This window comes from Oncorhynchus kisutch, linkage group LG8 (assembly GCF_002021735.2).
Source record: "Oncorhynchus kisutch isolate 150728-3 linkage group LG8, Okis_V2, whole genome shotgun sequence".
Classification (NCBI taxonomy): domain Eukaryota; kingdom Metazoa; phylum Chordata; class Actinopteri; order Salmoniformes; family Salmonidae; genus Oncorhynchus; species Oncorhynchus kisutch.
The window spans coordinates 10,992,134-11,010,278 of NC_034181.2; the positions used below are offsets into that span (position 1 = coordinate 10,992,134).

At 42.9% G+C, this 18,145-nt stretch overlaps 1 protein-coding gene and 1 pseudogene across 2 annotated transcripts in view; both read right to left on the minus strand.

Annotated features, from left to right (window-relative positions):
• The window catches only part of LOC116374784 (uncharacterized 51.9 kDa protein in rps4-rps11 intergenic region-like), a 15,502-nt gene extending 13,865 nt beyond the window's left edge, over positions 1–1,637 (minus strand). The window contains exons 1-3 of the mRNA XM_031829494.1: positions 1,611–1,637; positions 652–1,110; positions 1–137 (exon numbers count right to left, since the gene is read on the minus strand). The exon at positions 1–137 is cut by the window's left edge and continues 517 nt beyond it. Of these exons, the coding sequence (XP_031685354.1) occupies positions 1–137; positions 652–1,110; positions 1,611–1,637 (623 nt within the window). The remainder of the gene's footprint in view (positions 138–651; positions 1,111–1,610) is intronic.
• Positions 1,638–6,416: 4,779 nt separating this feature from the next.
• On the minus strand, positions 6,417–9,371 carry LOC109896196 (uncharacterized; annotated as a pseudogene). Its single transcript, XR_002256076.2, has 5 exons — positions 9,145–9,371; positions 8,555–8,651; positions 8,355–8,468; positions 7,880–8,046; positions 6,417–7,606 (listed from the first exon to the last, which is right to left on the minus strand). The product of XR_002256076.2 is annotated as an uncharacterized LOC109896196 (transcript).
• Positions 9,372–18,145: the final 8,774 nt, after the last annotated feature.

An 18,145-nucleotide genomic window follows, 5' to 3' on the forward strand; every position in this document is an offset into this window, starting at 1 on the left:
ACCCTGTTCTTCTTCCTCTGATTGGTGAAAACCCTGTTCTTCTTCCTCTGATTGGTGAAAACCCTGTTCTTCCTCCTCTGGTTGGTGAAAACCCTGTTCTTCTTCCTCAGATTGGTGAAAACCCTGTTCTTCTTCCTCTGATTGGTGAAAACCCTGTTCTTCCTCTGATTGGTGAAACCCTGTTCTTCTTCCTCTGATTGGTGAAAACCCTGTTCTTCTTCCTCTGATTGGTGAAAACCCTGTTCTTCTTCCTCTGATTGGTGAAAACCCTGTTCTTCTTCCTCTGATTGGTGAAAACCCTGTTCTTCTTCCTCTGATTGGTGAAAACCCTGTTCTTCCTCTGATTGGTGAAAACCCTGTTCTTCTTCCTCTGATTGGTGAAACCCTGTTCTTCTTCCTCTGATTGGTGAAAACCCTGTTCTTCTTCCTCTGATTGGTGAAAACCCTGTTCTTCTTCCTCTGATTGGTGAAAACCCTGTTCTTCTTCCTCTGATTGGTGAAAACCCTGTTCTTCCTCTGATTGGTGAAAACCCTGTTCTTCTTCCTCTGATTGGTGAAAACCCTGTTCTTCTTCCTCTGATTGGTGAAAACCCTGTTCTTCTTCCTCTGATTGGTGAAAACCCTGTTCTTCTTCCTCTGATTGGTGAAAACCCTGTTCTTCTTCCTCTGATTGGTGAAAACCCTGTTCTTCTTCCTCAGATTGGTGAAAACCCTGTTCTTCTTCCTCTGATTGGTGAAAACCCTGTTCTTCTTCCTCTGATTGGTGAAAACCCTGTTCTTCCTCTGATTGGTGAAAACCCTGTTCTTCTTCCTCTGATTGGTGAAAACCCTGTTCTTCCTCCTCTGGTTGGTGAAAACCCTGTTCTTCTTCCTCAGATTGGTGAAAACCCTGTTCTTCTTCCTCTGATTGGTGAAAACCCTGTTCTTCTTCCTCTGATTGGTGAAAACCCTGTTTTTCCTCCTCTGATTGGTGAAAACCCTGTTCTTCTTCCTCTGATTGGTGAAAACCCTGTTTTTCCTCCTCTGATTGGTGAAAACCCTGTTCTTCTTCCTCTGATTGGTGAAAACCCTGTTCTTCCTCTGATTGGTGAAAACCCTGTTCTTCTTCCTCTGATTGGTGAAAACCCTGTTCTTCTTCCTCTGATTGGTGAAAACCCTGTTCTTCTTCCTCTGATTGGTGAAAACCCTGTTCTTCTTCCTCTGATTGGTGAAAACCCTGTTCTTCTTCCTCTGATTGGTGAAAACCCTGTTCTTCTTCCTCTGATTGGTGAAAACCCTGTTCTTCTTCCTCTGATTGGTGAAAACCCTGTTCTTCTTCCTCTGATTGTTGAAAACCCTGTTCTTCTTCCTCTGATTGGTGAAAACCCTGTTCTTCTTCCTCTGATTGGTGAAAACCCTGTTCTTCTTCCTCTGATTGGTGAAAACCATGTTCTTCTTCCTCTGATTGGTGAAAACCCTGTTCTTCTTCCTCTGATTGGTGAAAACCCTGTTCTTCTTCCTCTGATTGGTGAAAACCCTGTTTTTCCTTTTTCATCTTAAGTACAGGAAACCCTTGCTATTTGCTTCCTCAGTCCTCTCTGAAGGTTCTATCAGTGCTCTTCCTCCCTCACCTCCGTGCTTAGATGTTTCAACGTCATATATTCCGATTAGAAACCACTGAGAAATACTGTTTGAAATCATAAGCTAGTTTGAAGTCTTGAATGCTCGTAGTGGAGATAGGTTTCAAGTCACTCATTTCTATTGGAAAATACTGGGAAACACTTTTTGAAATGGTAGCCTAGTCTGATGTCCGTCCATGGATCTTGATTGCTCACCGTGGAGATAGAAGATGGTACTAGTCAGGCAGCTGCCCATGGTGTAGAGACCTAGCACTGCTGCATATAGAACACACACACACTCAGCAGTAACATGAGCCCTACTCTACTGTAAGATTTATCCCAACCAAGAGAAGGTGACGACAGTGTCATATTAGCAAGTCGAATCTGTAGGCCTAATTTAAGCGTGACCTTTGACAGCCAGCGCTGTGTGACATAATCCTGTACTCAGAAAGACACAGAGGTTCTCAGGTTTCCCTGCTCTTTAATGTTCCTACCACGGCTAACCATCAAAAACAATGGGCCCTATTCGAACTTCATCGCTGAAGCATTACAGCTTGTGCGATGGAAATTTAAAGGTAACTTCTGATTGAGCCAATATATACAGGTTTACCATGAATGCAGTTTCCGCTAAAGCGGGAATGTTGCATTTAAATTTCAATCACGATGTATCCGCGATACGGATTGAATCGAGCCCTAACACTAGTTCTGCTATAATCAACTTGTTGTCAAAGAAAGATGGCACGTCAACAGTATAGAGTTATTATTATTATTATTATCATTGTTGTAGAGTATAGAGTTATTATTATTATTATTATCTTTGTTGTAGAGTATAGAGTTATTATTATTATCATTGTTGTAGAGTATAGAGTTATTATTATTATCATTGTTGTAGAGTATAGAGTTATTAACTGCAGAAAAAGTTAGGCATCGAGAGGGCCAACAACTCTACTTTGTGTCACCACAAAGCGAAAATGTATCTTTAGTTTCAGTTGAACAGCTGTGAGGTCGTCTACTCTCTGTTGTGGTTGAGAGTAGGAGAGGGGAAATGTGCTCTGTCTCTGCTGCTAAACACACTCTTCAGAGGAAGCTCACATTCACTTTGGGGTCACACCAAGACCAAGACCAGGGACCACGCCAAGACCTAGACCAGGGAACCCACCAAGACCTAGACCAGGGACCACACCAAGACCTAGACCAGGGAACACACCAAGACCTAGACCAGGGACCACACCAAGACCTAGACCAGGGACCACACCAAGACCTAGACCAGGGACCACACCAAGACCTAGACCAGGGACCACACCAAGACCTAGACCAGGGACCACACCAACACCTAGACCAGGGACCACACCAAGACCTAGACCAGGGACCACACCAGGACCTAGACCAGGGACCACACCAAGACCTAGACCAGGGACCACACCAAGACCTAGACCAGGGACCACACCAAGACCCGAGTCACACCAAGACCAGGGACCACACCAAGACCAGGGACCACACCAAGACCTAGACCAGGTACCACATCAAGACCCGAGTCACACCAAGACCAGGGGCCACACCAAGACCTAGACCAGGGACCACACCAAGACCTAGACCAGGGACCACACCAAGACCGAGACCAGGGACCACACCAAGACCCGAGTCACACTAAGACCAGGGGCCACATCAAGACCAGGGGCCACACCAAGACCTATACCAGGGACCACACCAAGACCTAGACCAGGGACCACACCAAGACCTAGACCAGGGACCACACCAAGACCTAGACCAGGGACCACACCAAGACCTAGACCAGGGACCACACCAACACCTAGACCAGGGACCACACCAAGACCTAGACCAGGGACCACACCAGGACCTAGACCAGGGACCACACCAAGACCTAGACCAGGGACCACACCAAGACCTAGACCAGGGACCACACCAAGACCCGAGTCACACCAAGACCAGGGACCACACCAAGACCAGGGACCACACCAAGACCTAGACCAGGTACCACATCAAGACCCGAGTCACACCAAGACCAGGGGCCACACCAAGACCTAGATCAGGGACCACACCAAGACCTAGACCAGGGACCACACCAAGACCGAGACCAGGGACCACACCAAGACCCGAGTCACACTAAGACCAGGGGCCACATCAAGACCAGGGGCCACACCAAGACCTATACCAGGGACCACACCAAGACCAGGGACCACACCAAGACCCGAGTCACACTAAGACCAGGTGCCACACCAAGACCAGGGGCCAATTCACCCTCCTACATTGTTGCTTCCCCTTCCTAATATACATACAGTTGAAGTCGGAAGTTTACATACACTTAGGTTGGAGTCATTAAAACTAGTCCACAAATGTCTTGTTAACAAACTATAGTTTTGGCAAGTCGGTTAGGACATCTACTTTGTGCATGACACAAGTCATTTTTCCAACAATTGTTTACAGACAGATTATTTCACTTATAATTCACTATCACAATTTCAGTGGGTCAGACGTTTACGTACACTAAGTTGACTGTGCCTTTAAACAGCTTGGAAAATTCCAGAAAATGATGTAATGGCTTTAGAAGCTTCTGAGGGGCTAATTGACATCATTTGAGTCAATTGGAGGTGTACCTGTGGATGTATTTCAAGGCCTACATTCAAACTCAGTCACTCTTTGCTTGACATCATGGGAAAATCAAAAGAAATCAGCCAAGACCTCAGATTTGTTTTTTTAGACATCCACAAGTCTGGTTCATCCTTGGGAGAAATTTCCAAATGCCTGAAGGTACCACATTCATCTGTACAAACAATAGTACGCAAGTATAAACACCATGGGACCATGCAGGCGTCATATCGCTCAGGAAGGAGACGCATTCTGTCTCCTAGAAATTAACGTACTTTGGTACGAAAAGTGCAAATCAATACCAGAACAACAGCAAAGGACCTTGTGAAGATGCTGGAGGAAACAGGTACAAAAGTATCTATATCCACAGTAAAACAAGTCCTATATCGACATAACCTGAAAGGCCGCTCGGCAAGGAAGAAGCCACTGCTCCAAAGAAATGTCCTCTGGTCTGATGAAACAAAAATAGAACTGTTTGGCCATAATGACCACCGTTATGTTTGGAGGAAAAAGGCGGAGGCTTGCAAGCTGAAGAACACCATCCCAACCGTGAAGCACGGGGGTGGCAGCATCATGTTGTGGGGGTGCTTTGCTGCAGGAGGGACTGGTGGACTTCACAAAATAGACGGCATCATAAGGAGAGAAAATTATGTGGATATATTGAAGCAACATCTCAAGACATCAGTCAGGAAGTTAAAGCTTGGTCGCAAATGGGTCTTCCAAATGGACAATGACCCCAAGCATACTTCCAAAGTTGTGGCAAAATGACTTAAGGACAACACGGTCAAGGTATTGGAGTGGCCAGCACAAAGCCCTGACCTCAATCCCATAGAACATTTGTGGGCAGAACTGAAAAAGCATGTGCGAGCAAGGAGGCCTACAAACTGACTCAGTTAACCAGCACTGTCTGGAAGAATGGGCCAAAATGCACCCAACTTATTGTGGGAATCTTGTGGAAGGCTACCTAAAACATTTGACCCAAGTTAAACAATTTAAAGGCAATGCTACCAAATACTAATTGAGAGTATGTAAACTTCTGTCAACTATTATTTTGACATTTCACATTCTTAAAATAAAGTGGTGATCCTAACTGACCTAAAACAGGGCATTTTTACTAGGATTAAATGTCAGGAATTGTGAAAAACTGAGTTTAAATGTATTTGGCTAAGGTGTATGTAAACATCCGACACAGAGAAAAAGAAATTAAGATCTGAAATACCAGTGTGGTGAGATTAAATGTCTGGAGGTGAAAGGGTGCCACCCTGACTGTCCTATTATTCTCTGCACCTGAAATACCACAAAGCCAGGTTGACCCTGTTAGAAGACATCCCCACCTAAAAGTTAAAGCCTGACTGACCGACCCTGCCTGACTGACCCCATTAGGAGAAACCCCAGATAAATGCTCAGGAACGTCCCTGTGCCATTAGTTACGTAATAGGAGACCAGTGTCATTTAACGTGAGAATGCAAACATTTGATTGTGCCAGACATGGTTTCCCATACACCTCAACTACTTGACCCTACTGATCAGTGATGTGCCATCATTCGCATCCGAACTGAAGCTCTACCCCAGGCTTCTCTACCTCTAGGAGATAACGGGGGCAGGTGGCAGTCACTTGAGTAGACTAGAGATTTACCAAGTTACTTTTTATGAAGATTAGACAACCGTGTCCAACTTGTTGATATAGAATAACTGTACGGTATGAAGTATTAAAACATGTCTCTGGCAGTTGTGTAATTACTTTGGTTATTTCAAAAACAATCCTGACCACACATAGGAATGATTATTTACCGGTGTAGAAACAGGCCTGGAGTCCTGTATACTACTGGAGATTAAAATGTTGTGATCCAGCGACACTGAACCATTTCTAGCTTTGCATTTTCTAGTCTTTACAGGAGGGTCTCCCCCTCAAGTCAAATGAGCAAAGCTTTATTTTTTTATCAGCTGTTGTGCTAGGGCAAAATCCAAAACCTGCACCCAGGGCAGGTCCCCGCAGATCGAGTGAAAGGACATGCTGAATGTTCGGCTTCTTGGAGAAAGCAATAGCCATTTAAAAGAAAACTGAATAAGCACGCTGTAGAATGTAGTGGAAATACCATGGCAAAAATAGTCAAGACACCCAAGCTTGCCTATTAGATGGTGCAGCTCTAGTCAATGGTAGTTTCAGTCCAACCTTCTCTGTACGACAGACCTCATGAGTGACAAACGAGATGCAATGCAAAGTTTTTTTTAATGCAGTAATTTAGCGCAACAAGGAGAGTGTAACAAAATTATACAGAGGAAAACCTACATGCTAAAACCGATAACATACAGAAGAGGCCAGAGCAGGATACACAAATAAATAAGTGTCTTTAGAGCGATCAGTCCCCATCCCCCAGCTAAATACAATGGACACAAAACTGGATGCATTCATTTCCCCGGGAACCCAACAATGTGTGGATAGATTAAGCAATCTTACAAAACCACTAGCAATCAAGTAGTGATGCCAAATTAAGATGTCAAGAACTACATCTCCCACAAGTCAATGCAGGATCACCCATTGTACAGACCTGCTGTAATAGAGGAGATTACGTGCTTAACTTCATTTTAAAAACACAAGGTAAACTAGTATTAGCCTGGTCACAGATTAGTTTGTACTGTAAAGACAAAATATAGCCATTGGCTCAACAGCACAAACAGATCTGGGAAAAGGCTATCACTTTGCCATCTATACATCAATATAAAGCATGATCTACTGTAGTCACTTAACACTACATGAAAATATGAGGGAGATCTATAGGTTGGATCATTAATTAATTGGGCCAATAGGGCTCACGTCAGACACTGATCAGCTGAGGGAACAGTTCATTGGCGAACACATCATCCCAGGATCCCTCAGAGCAGAGGGGGGAGGACATGTCACTGAACGGGGAAGGGGACCGCTCGTATCCGGAGTCGCTGTAGGTCTCAGTCAGGTAGGTACCCGTCTTCTCCAGGCCACCCAGGGCCAGGTCAGAGGTCGGCGAGACCACGGACAGGAAGTCATCCAACACCCCGTGACTCTCAGGGATGATGACCACTTCCTCCGGCTCGTCTTTGACACACACCACCTCGCAGACCTCCTCAGCCAAAGAGAAGACCTCCTCCATCTTTGTTACACTCTCCTCGTAATGCACTTCCTGCTGCCCAGGGGGAAGCGCCACCCCCTCCACAGGCTTGGTGTAGATGTGGTCAAAGTGGATCAGTTCATTAAGGGCCTCCAGCTTAACTGGTGTGGCCCCCAGAGCTGCAGGTGAGGGGGAAGGTACTCCTGCCCCCCCTCCGACCAGCAGCATCTCCTGCGCCTGGTTCTCCTGCTCACTACACTCCTTGAGGAACAGCTCTGGGTCAAGGATGTCCAGAATGCCCAGCAAGAGATCAGACTGGAGAAGGGCGAGAAGGAGAGAATTACAACTCTGAACAGAGGTAGAAGACCATAGTTGAGTCTATGGGTGGATCTGGAAATGGCCACCAATAAACAGGACTGGGACAAGAAGAACAAACTCTACTGGAAAAGCTCTTGGCAACACAAATCCAATCAATTACTATTCATTATAAAAAGTGCTGGTACATGGTTTCTTCTCCAATTGACAAAGCCCACGTCACACTACAAAATGTCAGTTTACGTTAGCCGTAGCAGACAAAAATGGTCTCACCTCAGAGTCTGTAGAGTCAGGACTATCTGTATCCATTGGGAAATCTTCAGATTTGGGCATTGCTGGGCCTGCACCTGCTGCGGAGGCACACATAGCCTGAGTACTGCAGACTCAGAAGACCCGATCCCCAAACCTGCATCAATCCCACTGGACTCCAACACCTGACCCTGAGGAGAGAGGGGTTATAACAGTCCATTTTAAAAATGTTGTTATTTGTCACATGCTCCAAATACAACCGGTGTAGTAGACTTACTGTGAAATGATTACTGACAAACCCTTAAACAATGCAGGTAAGAAAATAGAGTTGAAATATCTACTAAATAAACTAAAGTGGATACCGGGACCAAGTAAATGTGCAGATTAGTAGAGGTAATATTACTGATCCAAGGCTATAACAGATCTGACAGCCAACCAGGTGGCAACTTAGTTCACCCCCCACCCTCTGCATAAGTAGCAACTCCACAAATCCTCTTACCTCTTTGGCTTCCAGGGCGTCCAACCCCAGCCTCTGTCTCAGTTCCTCATTCTCGTTCACCAAGCCACATGTCTTTTGCTGTAAAAGCCTGTTCTCAACATGAAGTTTCTTGTTCTAGAGAAGGGGGAAAAAATGTGTGAACACCTCAGCCTAGCAGCCTTTTACACCATGACACGTTTACATGGTGGATATACATTTACCTCCAACTCCAACGCGAGAACTTGGTCTTCCAGGTCCCCCATTTTAGCTTTTTTTCTGTCTCTGGCTGTCTGGGCTGCAACTCTGTTCTTGAGTTTCCTGAAGAGGACAGACATTTGAAGCATTTTTTTTTTAGAAATTGCTGACAGAACAAATTGAACAGGAATGGCTTGTTAGTTATTGCACAATCAGCCGCCATATTCCTGCCACGCAGGCAGAACAGAACGAGTACAGCGCTGCTTCAAATATGAAAACCTGGGTCGGATCAGCTGACTGACTGTAGACTTCTCAAATCCGTTGATAAGCAATACCTGTTGATAGTCCGGCCGAGTTGTGTCTTTGGCCTACGAATCTACCTTATATTCTACATGTAGAACGTGCATGTTTTATTCTTAGCCTAGTTATTGGAAAGACAGAAGTTCATGGACTCCAGATGTGGGGAGAAGGGAGGAGCCGGATTCCGTTGGACAATCAATTCACCATTGCTCCCTTTTGGGTCACAAGATATTATCGCATTTGATTGCTAGATAATCATTAACATAAGCCTAGCCATGAACAATGTCACACTAAACAGCCCCTTGATGAAACTAACCTGCGAAGCTGCTTTTCTTCAGGACTCAAATGAGTGAGTCTCTGTCTTTTTCGCAGGGGTGGCCCAGTTGTCGAATTTGAGTCGGAATCCGAAGAATTGGCTTGGTTCGACGCAGATGAAGGCAAAACGACCGAAATGGACCGTCTGTAGCACTGTGTTGCGCTGGGAGAGCCATGCTGTTTCCCAGATATCAAGATGACTTTATGTCCCGCTGTCACCACGACCATCTTGTTTACCCTTATAGACCTATATCGCTTAGAAATATTAGGGAAGTTTTTTTCTTTTTTTTCTCAAAGAAACCTAAGGCTTCTCTCGGTCTTTCTATTCCCGTCAGTTCTCAAATATAAAAAGGAGTACCGCTCGCTATGTATTTCTACAGTCGTGGTGAAATGTGATTGGCTCTCAGAGGCTGTGATGCTAGTCTCTGATTTGTCATAGAGCTGATGTAATTAGCATTCCTCCCCTTTCCTGTTGGTCTCATTTCCAGTCCAGGCTACGACAGATATAGAGAAAGGACCTCTGCCTACGCTTGGCACTAATAACAAACCCGACCGTTAAAAATTCCCAATAAAAATAACTAGAGGCAAGTATTTTCACCCTGGTGTATTAGACTACCTTCTCTTTAGACACATTAAAATTCTGTTTCTAAATAGCAAATTAGTTTTCTTTTGGAGTACTTTCAGAATAGTTTACTTTATTCTAACGTTCTAACATTCTACTCAGTAGGCCTACATAATTGTTCTAATGTTCTAACATTCTACTCAGTAGGCCTACATCATTGTTCTAATGTTCTAACATTCTACTCAGTAGGCCTACATCATTGTTCTAACGTACTAACATTCTACTCAGTAGGCCTACATCATTGTTCTAATGTTCATAATTGTTCTAATGTTCTAACATTCTACTCAGTAGGCCTACATCATTGTTCTAATGTTCTAACATTCTACTCAGTAGGCCTACATCATTGTTCTAACGTTCTAACATTCTACTCAGTAGGCCTACATCATTGTTCTAACGTTCTAACATTCTACTCAGTAGGCCTACATCATTGTTCTAACGTTCTAACATTCTACTCAGTAGGCCTACATAATTGTTCTAATGTTCTAACATTCTACTCAGTAGGCCTACATCATTGTTCTAATGTTCATAATTGTTCTAACGTTCTAACATTCTACTCAGTAGGCCTACATAATTGTTCTAATGTTCTAACATTCTACTCAGTAGGCCTACATCATTGTTCTAATGTTCATAATTGTTCTAACGTTCTAACAGTCTACTCAGTAGGCCTACATAATTGCAGTTGTAAAAGAAGACTATTGCAATGGACAATTTTTTTTTATAGAGAAGTTATTGCAGAAAGTTGCATCAGGTGTTTTCACCACTGTCTCTGAATCCCCCCCCCATTGGTTTCTCCTTCATCATTCAATAGTACATGCTGTTTGTAAATGTATATTGAATTTAGATTACCTGCCTGCCATTGTACAACTGCAATCCATCTCACTCATGTTGTGTGTGTGTGGCATTCAGGTCAAATAATGAAAAAGAACAGTTTTGCAGCATGGCATTGACTTGGTTTGGATCATACAGGTCAATACTATGGGAATGTTTATGACATGTTTTTGTCTTTTTATTCGCCAGGCCTTATTTGCATGCAGTACATATTGTCTGTTCTATGTCATGTCTCACCGGTATGTTGAAGGTATGTTTACAGTGCATTTGGAAAGTATTTAGTCCCCTTCATGGCACCTGATCTCAATGTTGAGTCACATAGCAAAGGCTCGGACTACTTATGTAATTAAGGTATATTTGTTTGATTGATGAGGAAAACAATACATTTTATATTTATTTTTAATAAGGCCGTAACGTAACAAAAAAGTGGAAAAAGTCAAGGGGTCTGAATACTTTCCAAATGGACTATATGGTGCAATGAGGAGGAACATCAGTTTGGTTTTTCCGCCATACCTTTCCCAGTAGTCTGACATCTTTAGCATTCCTTTAGTGAAGAAAGTGTGGCTTGGAATACAGACAATTTGTTAAAGGCCCAATGCAGCCGTTTTTATCTCAATATCAAATCATTTCTGGGTAACAATTAAGTACCTACCATTAAATTAAAATGGTCAAAAAGAAACAAAAATAGCTTCTTATAAAAGAGACATTTCCCAAACAAACAATTTTGCCAGGACTGTCTGGTCTGAGTGGCAGAGGGGTTTGAACTCTCTTTCTTATTGGTCTATTAACTCATTTACTACCCAGTGATCTCACCAAAACAGGCTGACATTTCAGACGGTCTTTTCAAACAGCTCTCACACTAAAATGCATTATGTTAATTTTCACAATTCCACAGGATTATTCCAACATTTACATTTGAGTCATTTAGCAGATGCTCTTATCCAGGGAAAATCACATTTTTTGACCGCACTGGGCCTTTAAAGCTATGTTTTGCAACTTTCCACACACTGACACTGTGTACACACGCACACACACACACACACACACACACACACACACACACACACACACACACACACACACACACACACACACACACACACACACACACACACACACACACACACACACTCTTGTGTTGGGATTTCATCATCCAACTGCAACAAGATGTTCAGCCTCTGATCTCTGTCCATGGAATAGACGGAATTCTCCAGAATGTTCTGTTTACTTCCTTTTTTTAAATGTTTTGATAATACAGACCACTTCTCTCTCTGTATTGTCTATTCCTTGTTGTGCTTTTGACAGTCTGAAATTCATTTTCATTGTTATAAAATGACTGTCATGTATTGTTACATATATCATTTCTGAATATGTGATCTTTGTTATGTGATTTCTTCATTGTCCATTCAGTTGTATGTATTAATAGAAAACGGACTAAATGTAGACCTCAATCAATGATTTGTTTGTTATTTACCAGCAGAATGAAATGCAAAAAGCCCACACAGCCTACTATCACATATTGTGTTGGGTTTTGTTTCCAGTGTCAGTGGCTATTCACTGTGTTTCAGAGAACAATGTAGGCCTAAACTCTGACTATGTTCAATCAATCAAATGGTTTTTACATCAGCTGTTGTCACAAAGAGCTTTACAGACACCCAGCCTAAAACCCCAGAGAGCTTTACAGACACCCAGCCTAAAACCCCAGAGAGCTTTACAGACACCCAGCCTAAAACCCCAGAGAGCTTTACAGACACCCAGCCTAAAACCCCAGAGAGCTTTACAGACACCCAGCCTAAAACCCCAGAGAGCTTTACAGACACCCATCCTAAAACCCCAGAGAGCAAGCAATGCAGATGTACAGTTGGAAGTCGGAAATTTACATACACCTTAGCCAAATACATTTAAACTCAGTTTTTCACAATTCCTGACATTTAATCCTAGTAAATATTTCCTGTTTTAGGTCAGTTAGGATCACCACTTCATTTTAAGAATGTGAAATGTCAGAATAATAGTAGAATAATGATTTATTTCAGCTTTTATTTCTTTCATCACATTCCCAGTGGGTCAGAAATGTACATGCTCTCAATGAGTATTTGGTAGCATTGCCTTTAAACCGTTTAACTTGGGACAAACGTTTCAGGTAGCCTTCCACAAGTTTCCCACAATAAGTTTTGTGAATTTTGGCCCATTCCTCCTGACAGAGCTGGTGTAACTGAGTCAGGTTTGTAGGCCTCCTTACTTGAACACGCTTTTTCAGTTCTGCCCACACATTTTCTATAGGATTGAGGTCAGGGCTTTGTGATGGCAACTCCAATACCTTGACTTTGTTGTCCTTAAGCCATTTTGCCACAACTTTGGAAGTATGCTTGGGGTCATTGTCCATTTGGAAGACCCATTTGCGACCAAGCTTTAACTTCCACTTAGTGTATGTAAACTTCTGACCCACTGGCATTGTGATACAGTGAATTATAAGTGAAATAATCTGTCTGTAAACAATTGTTGGAAAGATTACTTGTGTCGTGCACCAAGTAGATGTCCTAAACGACTTGCCGAAACTATAGTTTATTAACAAGAAATTTATGGAGTGGTTGAAAATTACTTTTAATGACTCCAACCTAAGCTTATGTCAAATTCCGACTTCAACTGTATCTAAAGCAGATGTGGTTTACAGGGTGGAGTTCTGCCCCTGTGTATGTCACCTCAATGGTGCTGGAAACAGGAACTGCTAGAGAAAACAGGCTGTTAACGTAGCTTTACAACCCACTGGCGAATTAACATCTGACAAGTGAGCGTTCATATAGACCAGTCTCTTCTTTGGTGTTCTCATGTTTACACATCGTTAGGGAGAAAAATCAGGATGCACTGTCTGAGGCTTCTGTTACTCACAACGACTATTAAAATAGATATTTCTTTCTGTGCACTTTAACCCGTTCAATGTGAGTCAAGCAAATCATTTATATCTCATTAGATGTTGAAATAAGATGTAGCTTATCATCATTTTGTCACTTGATCAGGGATTTTATGTTACAGAATCACCATGTCCTGATGTGTATTTTCAATGTGAGTCTATGGCTGCATTTACACAGGCTGCCCAAATTCGGATATTTTTCTACTAATTGGTCTTTTGACCAATTACATAAGATATTTTCGCGTCAGATCTTTTTCAGAGCTGACCTGATTGGTCAAAATACCAATTAGTGGGAAAAAAAGACCAGAATTAGGCTGCCTGTGTAAGCGCAGCCCATGTAATGTTATACAAGACAAAGCGGACCATATGAGTAGCCTTACACTTGTCAGTGGTGTAAAGTACTTAAGTAAAAATACTTTAAGTACTACTTAAGTAGTTTTTTGGGGTACCTGTACTTTATTTTACTATTTATATTTCTGACAACTTTGACTTTTTCTTCACTACATTCCTAAAGAAAATAACGTACTTTTTTACTCTGGACATTTTCCCTGACAACCAAAAGTAATCGTTACATTTTGAATGCTTAGCAGGACAGGAAAATGGTCCAATTCACACACTTATCAAGAGAACATCCCTGGTCATCCCTACTGCCTCTGATCTGGCGGACTCACTAAACACACATGCTTCTTTGTAAATTATGTCTGAGTGTTGGAGTGTGCCCCTAGATATCTGTAAATTATGTCTGAGTGTTGGAGTGTGGCCCTAGATATCCGTAAATTATGTCTGAGTGTTGGAGTGTGGCCCTAGATATCTGTAAATTATGTCTGAGTGTTGGAGTGTGGCCCTAGATATCTGTAAATTATGTCTGAGTGTTGGAGTGTGGCCCTAGATATCTGTAAATTATGTCTGAGTGTTGGAGTGTGGCCCTAGATATCTGTAAATTATGTCTGAGTGTTGGAGTGTGGCCCTAGATATCTGTAAATTATGTCTGAGTGTTGGAGTGTGGCCCTAGATATATGTAAATTATGTCTGAGTGTTGGAGTGTTGCCCTAGATATCTGTAAATTATGTCTGAGTGTTGGAGTGTGGCCCTAGATATCTGTAAATTATGTCTGAGTGTTGGAGTGTGGCCCTAGATATCTGTAAATTATGTCTGAGTGTTGGAGTGTGGCCCTAGATATCTGTAAATTATGTCTCTGAGTGTTGGAGTGTGGCCCTAGATATCCGTAAATTATGTCTGAGTGTTGGAGTGTGGCCCTAGATATCTGTAAATTATGTCTGAGTGTTGGAGTGTGGCCCTAGGTGTTGGAGTGTGGCCCTAGATATCTGTAAATTATGTCTGAGTGTTGGAGTGTGGCCCTAGATATCCGTAAATTATGTCTGAGTGTTGGAGTGTGGCCCTAGATATCTGTAAATTATGTCTGAGTGTTGGAGTGTGGCCCTAGGTGTTGGAGTGTGGCCCTAGATATCTGTAAATTATGTCTGAGTGTTGGAGTGTGGCCCTAGATATCTGTAAATTATGTCTGAGTGTTGGAGTGTGGCCCTAGATATCTGTAAATTATGTCTCTGAGTGTTGGAGTGTGGCCCTAGATATCCGTAAATTATGTCTGAGTGTTGGAGTGTGGCCCTAGATATCTGTAAATTATGTCTGAGTGTTGGAGTGTGGCCCTAGGTGTTGGAGTGTGGCCCTAGATATCTGTAAATTATGTCTGAGTGTTGGAGTGTGGCCCTAGGTGTTGGAGTGTGGCCCTAGATATCTGTAAATTATGTCTGAGTGTTGGAGTGTGGCCCTAGGTGTTGGAGTGTGGCCCTAGATATCTGTAAATTATGTCTGAGTGTTGGAGTGTGGCCCTAGGTGTTGGAGTGTGGCCCTAGGTGTTGGAGTGTGGCCCTAGGTGTTGGAGTGTGGCCCTAGGTGTTGGAGTGTGGCCCTAGGTGTTGGAGTGTGGCCCTAGGTGTTGGAGTGTGGCCCTAGGTATCTGTAAATTCAAAAAACAAGAAAATCTTGCCGTCTCGTTTGCTTAAAATAAGGAATTTGAAATGATTTACACTTTTACTTTTGATAGTTAAGTATATTTTAGCAATTACATTTACTTTTTACACTTAACTATATTTAAAACCAAATACTTTTAGACATTTACTCAATTAGTATTTTACTGTGTGACTCACTTTTACTTGAGTCATTTTCTATGAAGCTATCTTCACTTTTACTCAAGTATGACAATTGGGTACTTTTTCCACCATTGACGAGTAAGAATGTTATAAATCCCTGTATCGCTATTGATAGATTGGTTGTCTTTAACTTGGGAAGTTATTGAGGGACTCCCCCCCCCCCCCGTTATGTGAGCTGGCGAGAGATGAGTGTCACATGTAGTTTCTGTAAAGTGAGTGATTTCTATTCTATAAGTATTCATATAAAAGAGGTTCTGTTGAAATACATAAGACAACATTGTATGTAAACCTCAGTCCTGTTTCTGTAGCGTAAGGCAGCTTGATGTGTATGTAGTTTCTCCTAGACAGAACGCTAGTCTGAGCCCTTAGCCAAACCAAAGACACTAAACTGTCACGCGCACTAGTACATGTCATGAATATACAGCACATCCTGTATGGGATCCTAGATATCCTGCCGCTCGGCCCCACCACCACCCCCGGGGTATCTATCTGGATTAGCTACTATTTCGGTCGTGGTTTGGGAAAGTAAATAAAGACGAACCAAAGGTAAAACTGCAAAAAGGCTGAAGAGTTCCAGTGAAGAGTATTTTCAAAACTACAGGTAGGTATTTAGCATGATATATTTCTTCTTGAGAACGACTCATAGTTGCAGTTATATGTAAACCTGAGATGTGTGTCTTTCGTTCAATTTGACAGCCCAAGTTTTAACTCATATTTTCATGTGAAAAAATTGCATTGATATATCCATGAGAGATTGGTGTTAAATTAGAAGATTCAGTGCATTCTGATAATTGTGTGTTTAGGAGATTTTACAGGGTTAACCGAAGCACAATTAGGCCAGCGTGTTGTGTGAGGGGATACAGTACTATATAGATAAAGGAGTGGTTCTAAGAACTCTCTTTACTCAACACTCACTGTATTTGTTTAGCCTAATGATCCAGGGTTTGGTTCATCTAGAGAGAGGGGCACTGAGAGGTACAGTGTCCAAAGTAAACCTAGTGACTGTAGCTCCCAAACCGCACCAGACCCAGCCAATGTAATCACTATGTACAAGCATCAGGAGGGAGGGAAGGAGGTAGGGAGATACCCCAACCCTGTCCGGAACACACCAGAGGCAGACCTTATATGATTAGGGGGTTAGGGGTTGTGAATTACAGATCTCTGTTCATATAGGCTTAGTTATCCCACATAATAACCCCCAGAGAGGGGGAGTGTACAAGGCACTTAGTTATCCCACATAATAACCCCCAGAGAGGAGGAGTGTACAAGGCACTTAGTTATCCCACATAATAACCCCCAGAGAGGAGGAGTGTACAAGGCACTTAGTTATCCCACATAATAACCCCCAGAGAGGGGGAGTGTACAAGGCACTTAGTTATCCCACATAATAACCCCCAGAGAGGGGAAGTGTACAAGGCACTTAGTTATCCCACATAATAACCCCCGGAGAGGGGGAGTGTACAAGGCACTTAGTAATCCCACATAATAACCCCCGGAGAGGGGGAGTATACAAGGCACTTAGTTATCCCACATAATAACCCCCAGAGAGGAGTGTACAAGGCACTTAGTTATCCCACATAATAACCCCCAGAGAGGGGGAGTACAAGGCACTTAGTTTCCCACATAATAACCCCCAGAGAGGGGGAGTATACAAGGCACTTAGTTTCCCACATAATAACCCCCAGAGAGGGGGAGTGTACAAGGCACTTAGTTATCCCACATAATAACCCCCAGAGAGGAGTGTACAAGGCACTTAGTTATCCCACATAATAACCCCCAGAGAGGGGGAGTATACAAGGCACTTAGTTATCCCACATAATAACCCCCAGAGAGGGGGAGTATACAAGGCACTTAGTTATCCCACATAATAACCTCCAGAGAGGAGGAGTGTACAAGGCACTTAGTTATCCCACAGAATAACCCCCAGAGAGGGGGAGTGTACAAGGCACTTAGTTATCCCACATAATAACCCCCAGAGAGGGGGAGTGTACAAGGCACTTAGTTATCCCACATAATAACCCCCAGAGAGGGGGAGTGTACAAGGCACTTAGTTATCCCACATAATAACCCCCAGAGAGGGGGAGTGTACAAGGCACTTAGTTATCCCACATAATAACCCCCAGAGAGGGGGAGTGTACAAGGCACTTAGTTATCCCACATAATAACCCCCAGAGAGGAGGAGTGTACAAGGCACTCAGTAATCCCACATAATAACCCCCAGAGAGGAGGAGTGTACAAGGCATTTATGTTAATTTATAACCTTCAGAGAGCACAAGGCATACATCATAGTTCTGTTCCATTCCAGAACACTTATGGGTTCCAGATGGTGATGCAACTGTGCTGTAACATTCTCCCTCATTTTCCAGCTAAGCAGCATTGTGTGGAAGTTATATTGCACAGTAAAAATGAACATGTTTTTTTGTGTTAAAGTTTCTAATAAACTATTAAAAAAGACTAAATCAGACCACAACAA